The sequence below is a fragment of the Taudactylus pleione genome, unplaced genomic scaffold, assembly GCF_031769625.1.
Source record: "Taudactylus pleione unplaced genomic scaffold, aTauple2 ptg000377l, whole genome shotgun sequence".
Taxonomy (NCBI): domain Eukaryota; kingdom Metazoa; phylum Chordata; class Amphibia; order Anura; family Myobatrachidae; genus Taudactylus; species Taudactylus pleione.
The window spans coordinates 4,537,055-4,559,043 of NW_028284778.1; the positions used below are offsets into that span (position 1 = coordinate 4,537,055).

The 21,989-nt window shown below is 44.1% G+C and overlaps 1 protein-coding gene across 3 annotated transcripts in view; it reads left to right on the plus strand.

Moving 5' to 3' along the window:
- Nucleotides 1-6,145, plus strand: part of LOC148508056 (uncharacterized) — a 37,166-nt gene extending 31,021 nt beyond the window's left edge. For all 3 annotated transcript variants that reach the window (XM_088445186.1, XM_088445184.1, XM_088445185.1), the window contains exon 7: nt 2,017-6,145. In XM_088445186.1, the coding sequence (XP_088301312.1) occupies nt 2,017-4,199 (2,183 nt within the window). In that variant the 3' untranslated portion in view covers nt 4,200-6,145. The remainder of the gene's footprint in view (nt 1-2,016) is intronic.
- The last annotated feature ends 15,844 nt before the right edge of the window (nt 6,146-21,989 follow it).

Sequence of the window (21,989 nt, forward strand, 5' to 3'; positions counted from 1 at the left end):
TTTTGTATAAGGATAGGACCGGCAGCCAAATCTTCAAGTCCAGTTTGAAATCAGGACACGGAGACACTAATAATGCTGGGGCACAGCAACTTCCTTATACCTTCCGGCAGACCCAGAGGCGTAGCAGGACATCACAGGAACACATTGCAGGCAGGAAGGGTAATCAAATTAGATCACACCCCAAAGATAGTGCTGCCAGTTCTGTGAGGTCCATATGAGGGTCCCAAAAGAAGCCATACCTTGGTCTTAAGGTCAGAGGAGCCAGAGATCCAAAGGACAGGAGGCACTCAGCCACGTCGAGGAGGAAATACAAATCACAGCCACCGGACAGCAAGGGAGAGCCAAGAGCAACAGTACACTTACTGGAAGAATGCCAGCGGCCTCCCTTCCAGCAGGAGCAGTGGACCCAGGTCATCAGCAGCTCCCCAGGGACAGCAAGGATGTTGTGTCAAGCAGTAATAGCCTCACCTCCAGGGAGGGTCACTGAGTAACAGCAGCTCCAGGAGAGAGGCAACAATAAGGTAATTCCAGCACTACGGTGGGGTGGGCATTCTCCGCACCTGGGGGAGTTGGGGCAGCCATCGGGGGATCCGGCACTTTGAAGAGCAGCTGAGCCATACACAAGCCACCTGCGGTCAAGGCAGCAGAGCTGGGGTGAGGTGTAGGGAGGCAGATACCTGGCAGTCTCCGGAAGCAAGGCCAGCAAGATGCACAGCCCATGTGGAGAGCAGCTGTTGGATCGGCCGCCACGTGGTGACCCAGCCATGGGTCAGACTCCGGGAATCGGGGCTCCAAATGTTGGCCACCAGCACAGAAGAGGTATGTATGTGCTCTCCAGATGGTTAGGAGGTGAACCCTCCGGGTTAGGTAGGGAGAAGAGCACCTCAATCAGGAGGATGGCTGTAGATGGAGCAAGATGAGCGGAGCTCAATTAAAACGTGGCCATTTTGGATGTTCCTCCCACTGGAAGTCCTTGCCAAGATAAGTGTAGTCCCGTACAGTGCCATCACCATTCTCTGTAGCTCTGTCTTGCTGCTCTCCTTGCCTATGTCTGCAGCAAAGTGTCAGCCTGAATTAGTATATGGCCTTTGGCTGCAGATATAATTGAGTTTGACCAGAGGGGCATATAGAGGCTGCTTCACTGTTCTCTTTGTTACCTATGTGTCTGCCTTGAAAACTTCCTGTTATGTAAACTCATGGGCAGTATGCTAATTTAGCCTACATCTATTGTGCTTCCACTTCTCCAGTGTTAGTGTGTGATGTGACTGGTTGGGTGCTGTGATTGGGTAATGTCACTGTATATGAGGCATCCTGTGCTATGATACTAGCTGAGCTATGTGTATGCTTGTGGAATGTTACTCATTAAAGGGCCTGATTTAGCAGCGGACGGAATTGCAAAGCCGCACACAAGTAGCTTTGCAATTCTGACCATGCTAAAATGCAAATGCAGTGTCTATTGCAGCCTGGGATCAACGGTCACTGTGGTTAACCCTTTGGTCATGCTGCGGTAGCTGAAGCCTAACGCATTCTGCCCAGGTCCTGACAGTGTGCGTCCGAGGACGCATACACTGGCCTTGCCACTCCTGGAAAATGGGAGATACTCTGGGACCGCAGGCCACCCCCGCACCATCCACAAATGCCTCTGCCTTTCAATCCAAGGCATAAGCGGGGCTGTGTGCAATATCTCCAGACCGGTTCCACACATGCACAGAACGGGTTCTGTGCATGCGCAGATTCACGATAATCGTGAATCTGCGTTAGGCTCCTTAACCATGTCCTTTTCTGAATCGGGCACAAAGTCCCCTTTTTTCTGTGCACTGACAATTGGTAATGTGGTTGTTTTTGTTTTAAGCCTATTATTTACATGTGCAGAAACCATATTTGCTGTATGTCCATTTATTATTGTAATACTTGTAGTTTGCTTATTGAAATGAACATCCTGAACTTTGCTAATAGTACGAATATTTGCTACTTTGTGTAAAAAAGTTTATTTTCAAACATTTCTTTTTTCTCCAGATTTTAAAATTGAAGATAAAAGCATTGTGCCAGATTCTCCAGGAGAAATCCCTATTTCCCTACATATACATCCAGTACATCACTGTGCAGATATATCATCTGACCCCTCCAGTCATGAGGAACGTTCTCCTGATAATTCTGATATTGTTGCACATAGCGCAGCTCGAAAAGGTGATACATTGTTTCCCTGCTCTAAATTTGGTAAACGTTTTACACATCAGCAAGCCTTGATTAGACATAAGAGAACTCACGCAAAGAAAAAATCATTCTCATGCTCTGAGTGTGGGAAATATTTTACACTGCAAGCAAGTCTTGTTATACATGAGAGAAGTCACACAGGTGAGAAACCATTTCCATGCTCTGAGTGTGGGAAATGTTTTATGGAGAAAAAAGCTCTTGTTACACATCAGAGACTTCACACAGGTGTAAAACCATTTCCATGCTCCGAGTGTGGGAAATGTTTTATGCTGAAATCAGCTCTTGTTACACATCAGAGAACTCACACAGGTGAGAAGCCATTTCCATGCTCTGAATGTGGGAAATGTTTTACATACAAATCAAGTCTCAAAATACATCAGAGAAGTCACACAGGTGTGAAACCATTTCCATGCTCTGAGTGTGGGAAATGTTTTACACTGAATGCACATCTACTTGATCATCAGAGAAGTCACACAGGTGAGAAACCATTTCTATGTTCTGAGTGTGGGAAATGTTTCCAAAGAAAAGCAGGTTTATCTAGACATGAAAGAACTCACACAGGTGAAAAGCCGTTTCCATGCACTGAGTGTGGGAAATGTTTCATACATAAAAATTATCTTGTTGAACATCAAAAACAGCACACAGGTGAGAAGCCATATCCATGCTCTGAATGTGGGAAATGCTTTACTCTGAAAGCCAATCTGATCAAACACCAGAGTATTCACACAGGTGAGAAACCATTTCCATGTTCTGAATGTGATAAATGTTTCCAAAGAAAAGCAGATTTATCTAGACATGAAAGAACTCACACAGGTGAAAAGCCGTTTCCATGCACTGAGTGCGGAAAATGTTTTGCACTGAAATCCACTCTGCTCAAACATCAAAGTATTCACACAGATGAGAAACCATTTTCATGTTCTGAGTGTGGAGTAGGTTTCACAGATAAACTTTATCTTGTTAGACATCAGAGGATTCACACAGGTGAGAAACCATTTTCATGCTCTGTGTGTGGGAAATGTTTTACTACAAAATCACAAGTTGTTGCACATGAAAAAATACACACAGGTGTGAAACCATTTCCGTGTTTGGAGTGTGGGAGATGTTTTACAATGAAATCACAACTTAATGCACATGTCAAAACACACAAAGATGACAAACCATTTCAATGTTCTGAATGTGGAAAAGGTTTTATGCATAAATCACTTCTTGTCATGCATCAGAGACATCACACAGGATTAAAACCATTCTCTTGCTCTGAGTGTGGAAAATCTTTTGTACAGAAATCAAAGCTTGTTGATCATCAGAAAATTCACACAGGTGTAACACCTTTTTCATGTTCTGAGTGTGGGAAATGTTTTACACTAAAATCTACTCTTGTTATACATGAGAAAAGTCACACAGGTGAGAAAGCATTTCCATGCTCTGAGTGTGGGAAACGTTTCAAAAGGAAAGCAGACTTTTCTGAACATCAGAAAATTCACACAGGTGAAAAACCATTTTCATGTTCTGAGTGTGGGAAACGTTTTATACGTAAATCACATCTTGTTTCCCATGAGAGAACTCACACAGGAGAGAAACGCTTTTCATGCTCTGATTGTGGGAAATGTTTTACTGGCAAACCATCCTTTCTTAACCATCAGAGAAGTCACACAGGTGAGAGGCCATTTTCATGCTCTGAGTGTGGAAAAAGTTTTACAGCTAAATCATATCTTGTTGCACATCAGAGAACTCACACCGGTGAGAAGCCATTTAAATGCTCTGAGTGTGGTAAAGCTTTTGCACAGAGTGCAAGTCTTTTGGGACATAAAAGAATTCACACAGGTGAGAAACCATTTCCATGCTCTGAGTGTGGGAAATGTTTTTCAAAGAAATCCCATCTTGTTAGTCACCGTGTAAGTCACACAGGTGAGAAACCATTCCCATGTTCTCAGTGTGGGATGGGTTTTACACTGAAATCTCAATTGCTTAAACATCAGTGTTCATAGTGGCAAAGTAATTTCCATGAGCTGATAGACATGAAGTGAGGTTGCAGTAATATTTTAAATATTGTAAAATATGTTCATGTAAATGATAAAAAAAGGCATGTATATATTTACAGAGCGTATACTCAAAGGTATATTGATATGGCTGAGTTATGGAGGACAGTTTAACGTTCCAGTCATACAGTATATTAATATGTTATAATGTTATCACTTTCCACATAGGAGAATGTGTATTAATAACATTAGATTAGAGCAGATCACTTATGTGTGGGATTTATTACAGTAGCAGCAGACCAGATTCTTATTATAGGATCCTAAATAATATATAAAATACTGGGAGCTGGAGGTATAATATGGGAACAGTTACAATCCGTTATGTCCCACTCTTTAATTGAAGGTGTGAGTCTGCTTGTAGAATTCTGTATTTTGTTACCATCTCACTCAGGTAATTTACAAAGTTGCCAAAATCTTGGTAAAACAAAGATAAAACATAATTATATAAGAACAATAGTATAATTCTCATTTAAATTTAAACATTCTGAAACATAAATTTTGTGTCTTTAAATTTTGAAATCACCACAACCCACGGATATGGATTTCATGTAATTTCTGTCTTTCGGTCACGTGCCGAGATTTCATACAAATAAAATTTGACAAGTAGAAGCTTTAATATATGAATGTGTAAATATATATCAATAAGTGTCAAAGCTTCAATAAGTAAAAGCTGCTGGCTTGAAGGGAAATTACACAAAATATTCCAAATAAAGACAACAACATAAATGTATATTAGGAAATAATTCCCATATACATACAATTCAACCCACGTTAATAATATAAATAGGTGACTCCGCAGTAGGTAGAGAGAATGGCACAACATTATATACATTGGCAACAAATAGTATATCTTATTACTTGGTGTCCAGTTCTATGAGTGGATTCACTTTTCCACTTATTGGCTCATAAATCGCCTCAGGCCATATAAATGCTAACACATGAGAACTAGAGTAATTTTTGAGGTGAGTATAAGTTTTCAGAGGAGTCATGTATTGGTTAAATCCAAACATAGAGGAAGCTGCACGCTGGCAGTACAGTGAGATCATCCTCTGGGTATATAATCATTGGTAAATACATGAAGTCCAAAATTCTATGTCCCCCTCATGCAGTAGTAATACAGCTGCTAGAGCCTGCAGTTGTCCATCTTCTGTTGCCTGTTTGTATACACTTGAATGGTTTATAATCAGAACTGGACACAGATACTATTTGTATATTTTTTAAGATAAATATGGTTTTGTTCAATTCATTTGTTTAGTATTAAACAGCTATATATACCATTAGTGTTGTGCTATTCTCTTGATCTACAGTGGAATCACAAATTTATTTTGTATTAATAGCACATGTTAAATTGTATGTAAATAGGAATTATTTCCTCATATACATTTAATTGTGTGTGCAAGATTAAACCTACTGTACTACAGCTGTGATGTACAGTACAAAGTTGTCAGCAACTGCCCAGAGCTAGCTCAGTCTCTGGTTATCAACTGCCTGGTGCCAGGAGAGCACAGTGTTTGTATCCCTGACCATGTATTTGCTCTAGCAGCTACTATTGTTATTCCACTTCTTATATATCAAGTATTATATATCAAGTGTTAAGTGTAGTATGTTTTTTTCTTTATCAATAACAGTATTATCAAACTACATTCAAATATTTTTAGAGTTCTGTATTTGCCACTTTTTCTATGCAATTTACAATACATTGCTGGCCTACGTTTTATAATGACTGCTGTATAGTGTACTGTAGTTTCCATGTGACTAATATATTTTTTCTTATTTTTGCTTTTTTAAGTTTGATTTTATTTTGTATGTATACTTTTTATTTTATAGTGAATAAGTGGATTAAATAAAAGTGCTTTGCCTGACATGGTCAAATAAAGTGATAAATAAAAGCTATAATTGCCAATTAAGATGACTTTTTGTTTTCTTAAGATTATTTTATAATAAAATTAAAAAAATGTTATGTTTACTAAATGGAAAAATATAAATAAAGCAGCTGATAAGGTGATAGTCTTTATAAAGTAGGGAGGGGAAGATGCGTTGTGCCATATTTTTGGCAATGTATTACCCATCATTTTCTGCTGTGTTTCCTGGAATTCCATCCAGGCATTCCATATTGTCATGTATACTGGCTATCTAACTAGTGCCATTAAAGCTTAGGGGTAGATTTACTAAAGCTTCTAAAACAGGGAAGTGGTGGTTTCCCCCATAGCAACCAATCAAGTACTAGTGTCACAGAACAATTAATAGAAATAGCAGCATACTTAAGATACTGCAGCTATAAAACTGAATGGTGGCACTTAAAATCACTGTAGTAACATAAAAATATCTTTACAGCGCTGTGCTCAATTTCAAGTTCAGAAAATATTAATCACAATGAAAATTCTATAAATTGAAAAAAAAATACATATAGTACAATAACATAAAATCTCTAACACTAATTAAAAGATACCATTGAAATGCCATTACCTAGAGTAAGAGTATTTATTCTATGCATTTGTTCTGTGGAACTACTGCAAGTAAATTAATGGAAGATCATATTCTCAAAAATACCTGTATAGTGGACACTCAGGTTGTGTTAGAGATTCTTATGTTATTGCACTATGTGGATTTATTTTCCACTTATTTAAGATTCATTGTGATGAAGATTTTGCGAACTTGGAATTGAGTACAACCCTGTAAGGCTTTTTTTTTTTTTTTTTTACCAATCAGCTTCTGTCTTGCATTTTCCAGGATGCAAAAGAGAAATGGTAGCTAAAATCTGATTGGTTGCTATGCCCAACACCACCCCTTTTTTTTTTTTTTTTTTAAACAAATTTTTTATTAAGACATTATAGAACAAATGTTAACAAATATCACATTGTTACAAAATAAGTGTAGTGTAACACGGATTATAGAAATTAGAACTCCAGACAGGCAGGTACTTGGTAAAGCAGTGTCTTTCTTCTTCAGATTCCATAGGGGTCCACATGGATACCATGGGGGATAATGTGGTTGGAGAGATCCAGGTACCAAACAGTTAAAGCTTTCAGCTCCCAGGATACCTCTGGTCCTCCTCCATATATATCCTGGCACAGGCCTTCAGTTGTTTGGTGCGACAGGATTCAGGCACACCTTTGTAACAGGACTGCTTAGGAATCTTAAGCTTTTATTTTATGTTTTATTTTCTATGTTTTTGTGTTAGCAGTGCTGAGCGTCTGAATTAAGACGCATGCACTGCGACTTCGTCTACCTCCGCTAGGCCACAACACCAGTAACAGCTCCGGGGCCCGGACTGCAACCGGGTGCACGGAAATGTGAGGTAAGGCGATTCCTCGCTTACGGGGAATTGAGCACGGCAGTACTTGCTTCGGGCGCAGGAGACGCACCGGAAGCCGCTGCAGTCAGGGCCCCGGAGCATCCGCGTCCTCACTAGACCACCGGGACCTTATCGTCTGACGCTGAGGATCGGAAGCAGACGCTTCTGCTGCCCTGATGCCAGCATACCTGGATGATCGATGCAGCTTAGGGGAGGTAGTCTCTAACCGGCAGCTCCTCCCCTGACCCAGGTGCAGATCCACCAAAGGTTTTCACGCATCTGGGTTGCTTGTCCTACCCGCTTTGTGTATATGAGATGCTCACAGTCCACTATCGGTGTGCTGCTGTAGCTGTTTGGTTAAGGGAGGTTTTTGGTCAGTCTCCCTGTATACCTCTCCCCTAGGTCAGGTGTATAGTGCTCTATACCCTACCAAGCCTTGTGTTTGGGTAGTTGATTTAGAGTCTAGTACAATTATGTTATATATGCATTGTATGTGACTGCTAGCTGCTGTATTGATACTGTCTTATTTCTGTCAATTATAACTATCACTGTTTTTTCTGTTTCTGTTTTTTCTCCTTTTTTCTTGTCAAAAGTTAAAGGGAAACAAGGTGGAGGCCCCTGTGCTGGTTTCATCTAAATCCTGTTTCGCGGGCTTGTCTCCTCAGGACTATAAATAAAGGATGGTTTGTGTGCTGTCTTTGATAAAGAGCCATCTCACCAGTCCAGTTTACCAGCCCCTGTACAGGAGCCATCTTGGGCGTCCTTGTCTCAGGTAATGAAGCAGTTTGTGGATCGCATGGCTACTCCCACACTGCCTCCTTGCATGGGGTACCCACAGTATGCTATGTTTGCACCTTTCTTGGATGGATGTTTATGCCCACTCAAGTGATACTCAGTCGGCTGTTGCGAGCAGACCGGTAGTCACTAAGGCGCCTAAATGCAAGTTATCTTTTTATCAGTCTGCTCAGCATATGGATTTAGACGCATCATTTTAGGAATCAGATGATGCGCAGGGTTCTTCGGGGTCTAGCTCGGGAGAGGAGGACCATCCTTCGACAGTGGATGTTCCTTCTTTGGTAAGGGTGGTTAAATCAATCTTAATTATACAGATTGATGAACCAGCTCCTAGTAAGAAGGCTCCAGTGTTTAAACACCAGAAGGTGGTTAAAACTGAGTTTCTTAAACCTGAACAGCTCACTGAACTTATGGAAGAGGCATGGGGTAACCCGGATAAACGGTTTTATGTTAATAAAAGATTAGCATGTGAAACACTTAGTCAGAAATGCTACGTTGACTATTCACGTCAGCCTCTCTTAAAGATTCTACAGATAGGAAAATTGAACCATATCTTAAGGCAGTGATTCCCAACCGCGGACCTCAAGGCACACTAACAGTCCTGGTTTTGGTGATATCCATGCTAAAGCACAGATGGTTTAATGAAAATAACTGAGGTACTAATTAAGTAGCCTGTGCTCAAGTATGGCTATCCTTAAAACCTGGACTGTTAGTGTGCCTGAAGGACCGTGGTTGGGAACCCCTGTCTTAAGGCAATATTTTCATCGTCTGTAGCTGTTACTCGTCCAGCTGGGGCTTGGGTAGCCAAAGCTGTTGAATGAATGGAGGCATTGGAAGACTCTACCAGATGCTACCAGAGAACAGCTGATATATATCTCTCATATACAGGAAGCAGCCTACTTTTAGCTTCTAAAGCATCAGCAGCCTCAGTGATGGCTCGTAAGGTCCTTTGGTTGAGGTCCTGGAAAGCTGATACAGGATCAAAGAAGGCTCTGGAATCCTTACCTTTCTATGGAAATATAATTTTTGGAGCAGAGTTAGATAAGATAATAGCTACTTTAGCAGCTTCAAAATTTGCAGGTCTGCAATCTACGGCCACATTAAAGTCTAGAAAGTTTTCTTTTCGGTAGTTTCATCCTCAGGGACGAGCAAAAGAACAGTCATCCTCCAGGCCGTCTAGTTTTTGCAGGACAACCAGGTGACAAACTAAGAGGTCTGGGCCGGTCAGACGTCCAGCTTCTAAGCCGGACGACAAACCTTCGGCCTGCTCCCGGGAGATCCCAGGGTGGGAGGCTGCCTTCTTTAGTTTGCAGATTACTGGCATCAAATAACAACAGATGCCTGGGTCCGAGAAGTCTCTCAGGGGTATGCCATCACTTTCCGAAGGCATCCTCCCCAGTCTTTTGCAAAAATAGTCCCATCAGGTACGGTCAAGGCTTTGGCCCTTCAGTAGGCCATTTACTCCGTGCTGCAGGCATGGGTAATAATCCCGGGTTCCTGTGTATCAACAAGGAAGGGGTTATTATTCCAATCGATTTTTGGTTCAGAAACCAAATGGGTCTCACTGCCCTAAATCTGTAAACCCCTTAACAAGTTTATCCGTGTACCCAAGTTCCGCACGGAAACTTCGGTCATTATTTTGGCAATGGAGCCTGCGGATTTTATGGTTGCCTGGATATTCAGGATGCATATCTGCATGTGCCTATTACGCAATCCCACCAACAATTTCTACGGTTTGCTGTCCTGCAACAACATTACCAATTCCAGGCACTGCCCTATGGTTTATCAACGACCCCTCGGGTCTTTACCAAAATAATGGCAGTTAAGACAGCCTACCTCAGATGTCAGGGAATCCGAATACTACCATATCTGGATGATCTTCTGATATTGGCACAGTCTCCAGTTGTTTTACCACACCATTTCCAACTGACCCTTGCCTGCCTACAAAAGCACGGCTGGATCAATTGGAAGAAATTCTCTTTCTCCAACACAGCAGATGGTACATCTGGGAGCACTTCTGGATTCTCAGGCACAAAGGTTGTTTCTGCCAGAGGACAATATTGCTGCCCTATCATTGTGAGTACAAAGTGCAAATTGCTACGCAAGGGAAGGGTATCCATTCTATTAGTGATGCAGGTCCTGGGGTCAATGGTATCCACCTTCGACATGGTGGGGTATGCTCAGTTCCATTCCAGGCCTCTGCAAAAATTGATTTATCTCCAGGTGGAACGGACAGTGGGCCTGATTCAGCAAGGAAGGCAAGTGAGAGAACGCACGGACTCGGACGATGTTTTCGCACTGCATGCATATGATTCGCAGTAATTGCGAAGGGAACTGCGTTTGCAGAGGCTACGCAGACCCAGAGCAAAGTGACAGGAAGTGCCATTTGTGGGTGGTGATGGAGGGTGGTCGGGTGAATGCAGGCGTGCCAGTGGGTTGCAATGCTATTACAGGGCATCCATGAATTAGCCACTGAGATGATGGACGCAGCCTGACGTCCCTCTGCGTGCAGCTCCGATGTTACTAGATGTTCCCAATGTTTACTCAGCCTTGCGCATCAGTACAGACATTAGCAGAGGGTAAAGGGGGCAGCATTATGTATTGCTGGGGGTCTGTCTTTTGTGCTGTCGTTGCTGTGCGTATGCATTCATTAGCATATTCTCTTGGTGGCCGGGTGCGTGCGTGTGCACACTTGCGTTCCTTGCTGAATCAGGGCCAATATCATCCAATAAGGTCCCAGAGGATCCTTCTCACTCAGGCGGTTCATTTCTCTCTCTCTTGTGATGGCTATAAAAGGATCATCTGGACAAAGGTTGCCCATTCTGGATTCCAAATTTGGTGCTTCTCACCATGGATGCCAGTCTTTGCGGATGGGGGTAGTGACAGGTCATCAAACCTTTCAGGGAAGATGGACAAATCAGGAAAGCCATCTGCCAACAAACATTCTGGAGCTGCGAGCAGTATACAAAGCACTTATCATGGCACAGGAACTGCTCCAGGGCAGGCCAGTCCAGATCCAGTCCAACAACAGTGACCACAGTGGCCTATCTCAATCATCAGGGAGGCATGCAAAGTTATGCAGCCATGAGGAAAGCGACAAAGGTTCTTATTTGGGCAGAACATCATCTTCCTGCTATCCCGGCAGTATTCATCATGGGAGCCCTCAATTGGGAAGCAGACTTCCAAAATTGTGAGGACATACACGCTGGAGAGTGGTCTCTCCACCCGGGAGTGTTTCAACTCTTGGTGAACAAATGGTGTCTACCAGACATAGACCTCATGGCATCACGTCACAACCACAAGGTCCCCAGGTACGTGTCTAGGTCCAGAGACCCATCAGCAGCATTTGTGGACGCACTGGCAGTAAGATGGGACTTCAAACTTGCGTATCTCTCCTTCGATTTCCCTCCTCCCAAGAGTCCTCAGGTAATTCAAGTAGGAAGGTGGAACAGTAATACTAGTGGCTCCTGCTTGGCCCAGATGCCATTGGTTCACCGACATACAGAATCTACCCATAGACAGTCTGTATCCTCTTAGTCAATGGCAGAATTTGTTAACACAGGGTCCCTGTTGGCATCCGGACCTCCATCTTAAGAGCCAAAGGTTTCTCCAGCTCTGTGATTCAAACAATGCTTACGGCACGAAAGCCTTCCTCTGCCCGCATCTATTACAGGGTTTGGCATTCTTTTGGTCAGTGGTGTTCCCACAGAAAGTATGACCCTAAGGTGTTTAGGGATTCCTGGGTACTGGCTTTTCCCCAGGCTGGATTAGAACTTTGAAAGTGCTTGTTTCTGCACTGTCAGTCTCGTTCCAGAGAAGGATTGTTTCATTACCAGATGTTAGAATTTTTGTTCAGGGGTTCTCAGAGTTCAGCCTCCTTTTGTCCCACAGGTAGCACTGTGGAATTTGTCTTTGGTTCTCAAGGGTCTACAAGCTCCCCCATTTGAACCTCTGGACTCGGTAGACTCGAAATGGTTGACGACAGCAAAGACACTTTTTCTCCTCGCTATCTCTTCTGCACACAGAGTCTCTGATTTGGAAGCTCTTTTTTGTCGCTCCCCATTTTTGATCTTTTACCATGATAGAGCTGTTCTTCGTACAAGGGAGGGTTACCTTCCTATGGTAGTGTCCCGTTTTCATGTAAATTAAGAAATTGTAGTTCCTGCTTTTTAGGCTTCAGATCTTTCTGTAGGTAAAGCCTCCCTGGATGTAGTTCATGCTCTCCGTATCTATGTGGAGCATACAAACTCTGTTAGAAAATCAGATGCTCTTTTTGTAATATATGGTTTTCACAAACGAGGATGGACAGCTAACAAACAGATTCTGGCTTCATGGTTACATATGACTCTCTCAGGGGTACACGCAGGCTGATCTCCCTGTCCCAAACATGGTGACAGCAAATTCTACTAGGTCTGTAGGGCCATCGTGGGAATTTAGTTGTGGTGCCTCTGGGTTTGTTTACAAAACTGAAGGCCAGGGGCGTGGTATATATGGAGGAGGACCAGAGGCATCCTGGGATCTAAAAGCTTTAACTGTTTGGTGCCTGGATCTCTCCAACCACATTATCCCACATGGTACCCCTGTGGACCCTATGAACCTCGAAGAAAAAGAGTTAACAATGGTAAGTCTACCATAGCTCTACTTTTTAATGGCAGCAGACATTCCACCTTAGCATACGTGATCTTAGGTCTGGACACACACAGGCACATAACAGAAAATAAGCCAACAAACAAAAAAGTTCCCAGCACTCCTCGTGCTTAATAGTCAGCAATTGGCCATGCTATCCCAGCATAGGCCTTGGTCCCTGGCACTACAAGAAAATGCACATTTTCCAGTGATAATACACATTTTCCAGTGAAAATACACAGTATCATAGAAAATATAGAGGTTTTATTTTAAAAAAATGTTTAGTTTGAAAATAGTATGGACAGTAAAAGTAATTAAAAATAATGATAAATAAGAAAAAATAAACAAGAGTGAGGGTTCTCAAGACTGGACCAAAAGCTGCCTTCCTACTGGTTTTGCCCCTCAAAATGTCAGCACATTTCACTGCATACAAGAATCAAATAAAAAAAACAAAAGTAGGAACCACTCTGAGGGCGCCAATTATAGAACATGGATTTTTATACAATACGTTCCTTAAGTCATGTGAATAGTTCTTGCCTTTTTTCCTCAGTGGTATGTAAGAAAAGATAACATAAAATATCCAATGTGTAGTATAATTTCCAACAAAAGTTAACATCAATTACACCCAGTGTGGATGAATCGTCTGTGGTAGAAGATACACGGTTGTTAACCCAGATCACCAGTACATAAAATCCTTAGGTAGAAAAGAAGGTGCATACCCCACTCGCACTATCCACTCATGTCAAACATACGTAAAAGGTTTCTTTGGTCCCCGACACAGGCTCTTCAGAACTCCAGGAAAAGCAAAAATCATACCCCACTAACTCTATGCAGAGGTGTGTAGTGCACATAATGGTATCTTTTATCACAGAAACGGATGGCGTGTTTAATACCATGAGTGGGGGTGTACCCATCAATCCTATAAAGGTTTCTTTGGTTCCTCCTCTGTTTCCCTGGACTGCCTCTTGGATATTGTGCCCTGTGACCCTTTTCATTAAAAAAATACAATAAAGTTTAAAAAGTAAAATGGATTAAACAATTAATGAAAATGCAGGTCAGAAACAAGCTAGTTCACAATAAAAAATTTATAAATGTAAAAGATATCCACACTACAATCCCACAACTGATCCTGACTGTCAACACGTTTCGGTTTTCAAACCTTTGTCTTGACAAATGTTTGAAAACCGAAATGCGTTGACTGATGAGCAGCTACTTTCCTTTCTGGGTAATTTTTTTGGAGGTACGTTCCATTCTTACTCTCACACTGTCCAGAAGGTCTGTATCTGACAGATTTTGCAGAGTTGGGAGCAACAGGTTTTAGAAAGAACCTGAATTTGGGAAGTGAAAGCGCTGAGTTGGTGATAGCCAGGCAATGAACATGAGGCAAGAGATGGTGATATTGTCAACAGAAAGCGACAGGGGGGAGGTGGAGGGACCATGGAACGGGGAAAAACAATGAGTTTGGTCTTGGCCGTTTTACATATCAGAAAATGCTGGGACATCCAGCAGGAGGTGCAGAAAGGCAGTGGATGGAGTGAAGGAGTTCAGAGGAGAAGATGGTACTGAAGACCGAAGAAGCCAATGAGCTTTCTAAAGGAGGAGGGGAAAGGGGAAGGAGGCTAAGAACCGATCCATTAGGTACTGGACTAATAGAGTGAGAATAGGGAGTAGAGCTAGAGAAAGAGTAGAAGTAGTTAGAGAGGTAGAAGTTCAGCTTTTGGGAGGACAGAATCATAGAGGTTTTGAAGGAGGAGAGGATCATCCACAGTAACTCATAGGCAGCAGAGAGAGATGCAGGGTAGAGAGAAATAACCTTGCATTTGGCAATGAGGAGGTCATTGGTGAGCTTGATTATGGCAGTTTCAGTGGAGTGTGAGGACAAAAACAAGATTTAAGAAATGCATGGGCAGATCGGAATGAGGTATGAAAATTACAGTACAGTAAAGACAACAAAAATATGACACTATGGAGCTCATTCAGACCCATTCGCAAGCGGCCGCTCGCTCGTTCGTGGCCGATAAGCTGCCGGGCATGCGCACGCTTCGTTCTGCACATGCGTGAAGAGCGATCGGAATCCGCTCGCTCGCCCAGCAAAGAAAGCCCAGTGTAATGAGTGACAGGAGAGGCCGTTTGTGGGTGGTAATGGGCAAGACATTAATAACGGGGGATTGGAGGTGCAAACGCAGGCGTGCCTGAGTGTAGCAACGCCGTTTCAGAGACGTGCATAATTATCAGCCAGCGTCATAGTACACGTCACATGCCTGTTTTTTACACTGAAGTCCTCGCAGTGCTTGCGGTAAAGTAAGGCAACCACAAGCGCTGCAAGCCCTTCCGATGGTCCTCGATGTACCAATCTTTTAATACACTTCCTGGAGATGATGTGCGCTAGTGGGCATCTCTACATATGCTAATGGGCGTCTATAGACACAAAGTGATCGCTCGCCAACACAAAGTGGGCGTGCTTATGCCTTTCCGAGCGAGCGCCTGCCATGCCGTCACTTAGCCGAATTTGCATACGCTGGGTGCGAGCACTTGCATCTAGCAAGCGGCACTGAATGAGCTCCTATGAGCGATCCTGAGGCAGTACAATGAGACTAAACACACAATGATTGTATTAAATATGATACTGGTAACAAAACTGGTGGTATAGCGGCAGTAAGAAGTGGGTGTAAGAGGCTGGGGGGGTAAATTCGCCGTTGTTTAGAAGTGTAAAGACCAACTGCCAGCTTCAATTGAAACCCGACGTCAATGTCAGTCGATTTTTGCAGCTCTAAATGCCATCGGTTTTGAACTTAAAGTTCAAAGCTGACTCTAAATATAAGTTTAAAAATGATGGTAAATCGACCAGTATAATTTTTGCAGGCTTCTTTGGTGTTAAATGTAAAAAAAAAAAATGTAAATGTTAAAAAAAAAAAAGTGTGGGCCCCCCTCAAAACCATAACTAGTTGCACAACAAGTGCCAGCATGCCCGCTGGCACCCATAGTCTGCCTGTAATAGAAAAATTCAAAGAACCACTGGACTCAAACAGCATAGATTGGAATTATTTAATCATTTAAAAAAATATCCCATGTAGTAGTAATCCACTGGTCTTGAGAAAATAAAAAAAGCAAAATCCTGATTAACACGGACAGCACTGTACACTCGGTACAGTGCTTCTTGAATGGCGGGTCACCCCCGGTCACTGTCATAGGAGTGAATGGGGAAAGCGGTGATTGACTGAGATGACACTCCCATGACCAGGTTGAGAGGTCAGGGGCTGATTATGGATTTGGGAGGGATCCCACGCATTTAAAAAAAAAATGTAACCCTTTATTTACAGTTACAAAGCCTGCACATATCATAGTGTTCTGTGCAGTGCTTCTCCCAAACCTGCCTGCTACAGACAGGTCTGTTGTTTGGGCAGTTTTCAAGGCGATTTTTTGGTCAATTTCAAAACTGACCATTAGTAATGCTATCCTGTGGATCCTATTTTTATCCATGTAAAAAAAAAAATTATTGTGGTCCAAAATTCTAAAGTCAGCCTTCTGGTCATTTTGCCATCGCCTTTGACTTTAGTAAATAGTTGGTTTGCAAAGACGGCAAATTGACAAGAAACTCCAAACCGACCTTACCCCTGGGAGTGAGTGGAGAGGTGAGTGGTACAGATAGTTTTAGAAGATGCAGTGGATGCAAGAATATCAACATGTAAGCAGAATAACCGGATAAATGCGGAGAGGCGCTCAGAAGCAGAGAAACAAAATGAGGTACAGAGGGCCTGATTCAGAGCCGGACGCTCTGGCCAGAGCGCTCGCTCTGAATCAGGGCCCTCCTACCTAAACTTGGAGCGGCCTCTTGGACGCTCGCATAGCTGTGGGTTACCACTCACAGCTTATGCGAGCGTCCATGACGATGGTCAAGACCATCGCGACCATCGGGCTTGCGACGAGACCCTGCGGTAGGGTCTCGTTGCCGCAAGCCCTGGAGTGATTTTGGCTCTATCAGAGCCAAAATCACTCCCACTGACATCACTAGTGATGTCAGTGGGGCCGGACTCAGACGGTAGGCGTTCCCATGGGAACGCCTCCGTCTAGGCAGCCATGCCCCCGGCACGCCCACCAAAGGGGGCGTGCTGTCACTCACCATCGACAGCACGCCCCCTTTGGTGCGAGACCCCGAGCGACGGCTACCCCGTCACTCACCGGGTCTCGCGCATGCACACGACGGAGCACCCTCCGTCGCGCGCATGCACATTTGGGTACCATCGACCAGCTTGCGAGCGTCCTGCGCTCGCGAGCGGGTCTGAATGAGACCCAGAGCACAGAAGACAAAATGGCAGTGGCAAGCAAGAAAGCATATACCAGATACATGCAAAATGGCAATTAGATTGGGGCATAGGATGGCAAGTAGATCCACAGTGATAGTAAGTCGTTGCTATCATATTGACAATGGATGCAGAAAAACTTTTTTTTTTTTTTTTGGGGTGGGGGGTCCAGAAAAGGAGGAAATGGGAGTGAGGTCAATGAAATCAGTGGAAGCCAAAGGGCAGCTTCTTGACTGCCGGTAGGAGTGCCGAAGGGCTGATTGTCTGCAGGAGACGTAGGCCACAGCCTTGACCTCAAGTAGTTGAATCTGGGCTTGACACAGAACTGTAAATTCATGGATCCACAGCTCCTGATGTCAGACTCCACAGCTGAGGGACAAGGACACTTGTAGATGTAGGCCAAGGCATCAGGATGGAGTAGTTAGTCTTGGATGGGATCTCCCCAGTGGGTGAAGAAGCGAAGACAATAAGGCCAATACTATAGCCTAGATGAGTATGCTGAAGGGTGGAGATGGGTGAAGGTGCTGATTGGAGGAAGCAGGGGTGAGAGCAGATTCTAGATTAAATTATAGACCACAGGTGCTGATGGGCTGATGCAGGAGCCAGACTTCAGGGAGGTTCAGTTCGCTACATAGTAAAAGTACACATAACCACATTGGGGAAAACAGTCAAACAACTGAGTAACATTATTGCCTTTTAGCTTCATGTGATCCCAACTCGCAGTGGCTGTACAATGGCAGTCTAGCTGTGTAATGGTAAGTGGCAATATAAGATAGTGGGGCTATGTACATGTGTGTTGAGACACCCACCAGCACATTCACAAATCCAAGCAATCACGCACAATGACGCAGCCGTGATTGCAGCTCCTTTGACAATTGCCCTTCTGAGTAATCCTATGGTCCGCAGAAAATCCTCCTTAACTGAGACGCAGGTGCCATTTTTATTGGGTATGGGATCGCTGACGCAGGCTGCACACGCCACCCGAAATCAGTCACTCCAAGACTTTGTTTTTTGCAGCCACACCCCGTTACCTCCCCAAAACATCCCCTGCCTGTCAATCACTTTGCAAAAAAATCCAGTCTGGAAGCGTCGTCACACAGGCGCAGTGCAACCCAGATGCATGAGCAGAACGTCGATAATCACTGAACTCCTAAAATATTAGCATAGAGGGAATCAGTATGGTTTACCACCGGCCACATGGCCGGCGGTTCAAATCCCGACAGCGGAAGCCCGGCAGTGAAGATCCCGACAAGTATTTTTCCTATTGACTAACCTAATCCCCCCTTCCTAACCCTCCCTTGGGGGTGCCTAAACCTAACCTCCCCAAGTGCCTAACCCTAACCCTCTCTAAGTGCCTAAACCTAACCCCTCCTTCCCCGCAGCCTAACCATAAATCTCTCGGGGGGGTGCCTAACCCTAACCTCCCCCCGGGGGTGTCTAACCCTAACCCCCCCTTCCCCTAGCCTAACTCTAACCTCCTGGGGGGGTGCCTAACCCTAAGTCCCCCCTGAGAGCCCCTAACCTAACCCTCCCCCCTTGCGGCTGTCTGCGCCCGGCTTACCTTCGATCGGTAAGCCGGGTGTCGGGCTCCCGGCGTAGGTATAATGACAGGCATCAGGATTTCAACGCCTGTGATTAGACACATGCCTGTCATTAGACAGCCTGGATGCCAACGGTCGGTATTTAGACCGTCGGCATCCCAACTGCATATGATGTAAATCTAAAAAGAGCACATAAATAATATGCACAGATTATTTTACATAATATGGTTATATACATAAAAGATTAGAAGAATAATAAAACCCGAATAATCAACACTAATAAATGAAAGTTACTGGGGCACCTGGAATGTACATGAACTGAAAGCGGAGTAAGGGGTGTATTTACTAAAGTGCAGGTTTTTAGAAGTGGAGATGTTGCCCATAGCAACCAATCAGATTCTAGCTATTATCATCTAGAAGGTGCAAGATAAATGTTAATTAGAATCCGATTGGTTGCTATGGGCAACATCTCCACTTCTAAAAACCTGCACTTTAGTAAATATATCCCTCAGTCTGTGGTTGGGTATGTTTAGTTGACATTCATAAGGTCAACATGATCGTATTGTCATCATGATTAGAAAATCAACAAAACTATGTGTCCCGGCGGTGCAGCGGCTTCACATAGCTGGTAGCAATGTCTGCGGCTCCGGTGGTACAGTGGTGTCTCCGGAGTCTGGCGGTCATCTGATCCAGCGACGGTGAGTATGCTACACCTATCTCTCCCTCCACAGCCTATTCCTAACCCTCCCTCTAGTGCCTAACACTATTCCTCCTCTACTGCATATTAACACTAACCTTCCCCTCCCGCAGCCTAACCCTAATGTCGACATTCTGCAGAATGTCGCCATATCACATGGTGACTATGGGGTCTATTTATTAAGCAGTGTTAGGACTCGGAGACAGAGTGAAAAGTGATAAGTCTGTGATAAGGTGCCAGCCAATCAGCTCCCAACTGTCATCTCACAGGCTGTGTTTGAAAAATGACAGTTGGGAGCTGATTGGCTGGCACCTTATCACTTTTCACTCTGTCTCCTAACACTGCTTAGTAAATAGACCCCTATATCCCCTCAGTCTGTTAATTCTGCGAGTACTGCTAGTTCCAAGCTTGCTCTCAGGTACTCTGCTATTTCACCTGTGTATGGATTCCAGGCGCGCACACAAGGGGGTTTCCAAGTACCTAGAAACCCCCCTCCTGTCCACTGATCCATCCACGGCCTGCTGACCGATTTTAATTTTTTTAAAAAGAGGAGCGCTCAGTGACTTGTCGCTGCCTCATGATGGGGGAGCTGCAGTGGTAGCGCGCAGCTCCTCTTAGTATTTTCTCCAGGGTTTTGAGACAGAGCTGGCTGGGCGAGCCAGTGACTCTCTCCACTGACTCGGCAGTGGGGCTGTCTTGCATGCCAGAGGGGCCCGGTGCCGGGGGCTGTGTCCATGTTTTTAGGTGAGGCTCATAGCGATGTGTGTGTGTCAGTGTGTGTATGTGTCTGTAGAGGGCTGCATCCAGCCGCCCTGACTCCGCTGATCCCAGCCTGTGCGGATGTAATGCAGGCTGCTGCTGCTGCCAGCAGTGTGCAGGTGTAAGACATTGCACCGTACACCCCTCTCATCCAGCAGGAGGATCAGGGTACTGAGAGCCTCGGCATGGTGGATGACTGCCTCCTTCAGTTCTGCTGCTGGCCGGAGTATCACCATCGCTGCCTCGGCTGGACAATGGGAACAATAAAAAGAAGAGCAGTTCCGATTTATTGCAGATGCTCAGCGTGTGGTCCTGGCTCCTTACACAGCCAGGATAAGCCTTGGTGCCCAGCCACTGCCTTCTATTCTCACTATCATCTCACACACAGATTATTATATCAGAGGACACAGCTTATAGTGTTATCTTACAGAGCAGACAGAGCGAGGAATTACAGAAGTAAAGTTTACCAAGAGGCTCACATGCTCACTGCAGGGTTACTAAGTTGTCACAGCTCATTTCCTCATAATATAAATATACATTCACATTTATTTATAGAACATTGTATGGAATGAATATTACATCATTGAATATTTACTAGTACTAAGCTGTCGATGTCATGAAACTTAAGGCCTCCATACATCAGCAATTGATTGCAGCAATCGTGCAATCGATTGTGGCAAATCTGCAATCAATTGAAAAAGGGAAAGATTTTTATACACAATCGATTGCAAATTGCACGATTGCTGCAATCAATCTCTGATGTAAGGGGGCCTTTACAAGCATTCCCATTACACTTACACACCAGAAACAGCTATTTGTGACCATAGAAACACTTGAAGTATACAATAAATCAGGAGCGTATCTATAATGAGTGCAAGGTGTGCGGTGCACACGGACCCCTGGGTCCAGGGGGGCCCCGCACTGCACATCCTGCACCCATAATATGCTTACCTCTCCGGAGTCCCACATTGGCTCGGAGGTCCGGCGCTACAAAAAACGGCTGGACAATGGCCGCCACTGCCATTTTACCATCGTTTGCGCATGCGCAGTACAGGAAAAATGGCCGGCCGCTGCCATTTTTCTGGTGACCTGCGCATGTGCTATATACTTTGGGCGCACTCTAGTGCCTAGAGTCTATAAATCCGGCGCTGGCCGTGAACAGCTCAGTGCGCTACCGGCCGCCGGGCGAAGAGGAGGGGGCCCGTGACGCTGACTGCACACGGGCCCTCTCCTCACTAGAAACGCCCCTGCAATAAAGGTTATGGGCCTACCCACCATATGCAGGTAACCTCTGTAGGGTAGGTCCCTAACATACTACGATTCAAATCCAGTGCGCAGAACACCCCCAAACTAGCCCAGCTAAGCTGCCCCCAGGGCACCACCATAGTAAGAAAAGTGCAGTGTGAAAGAGATAGTTAGGAGCAGCTACTGCTGCATATAAAGAATGAAAATAAAAAGTGAGGTACATATATAATAAACAAACAGTGAAGGATTAAAATGTATTATAAAAGAAAAATGTGTTATAATACGGTGCCCTGAAACAGATCAACAAAGGCAATCCAGGGGGACCCACGCCCCAAAAATTAACCAAAGTTGCACTGCAGTATATAAGTCTGCAATTAGTCTCATCAGGTAGCACCTCCAATTATATATATATATATATATATATATATATATATATATATATATATATATATATATATATATATATATTCAGGGTGTGCA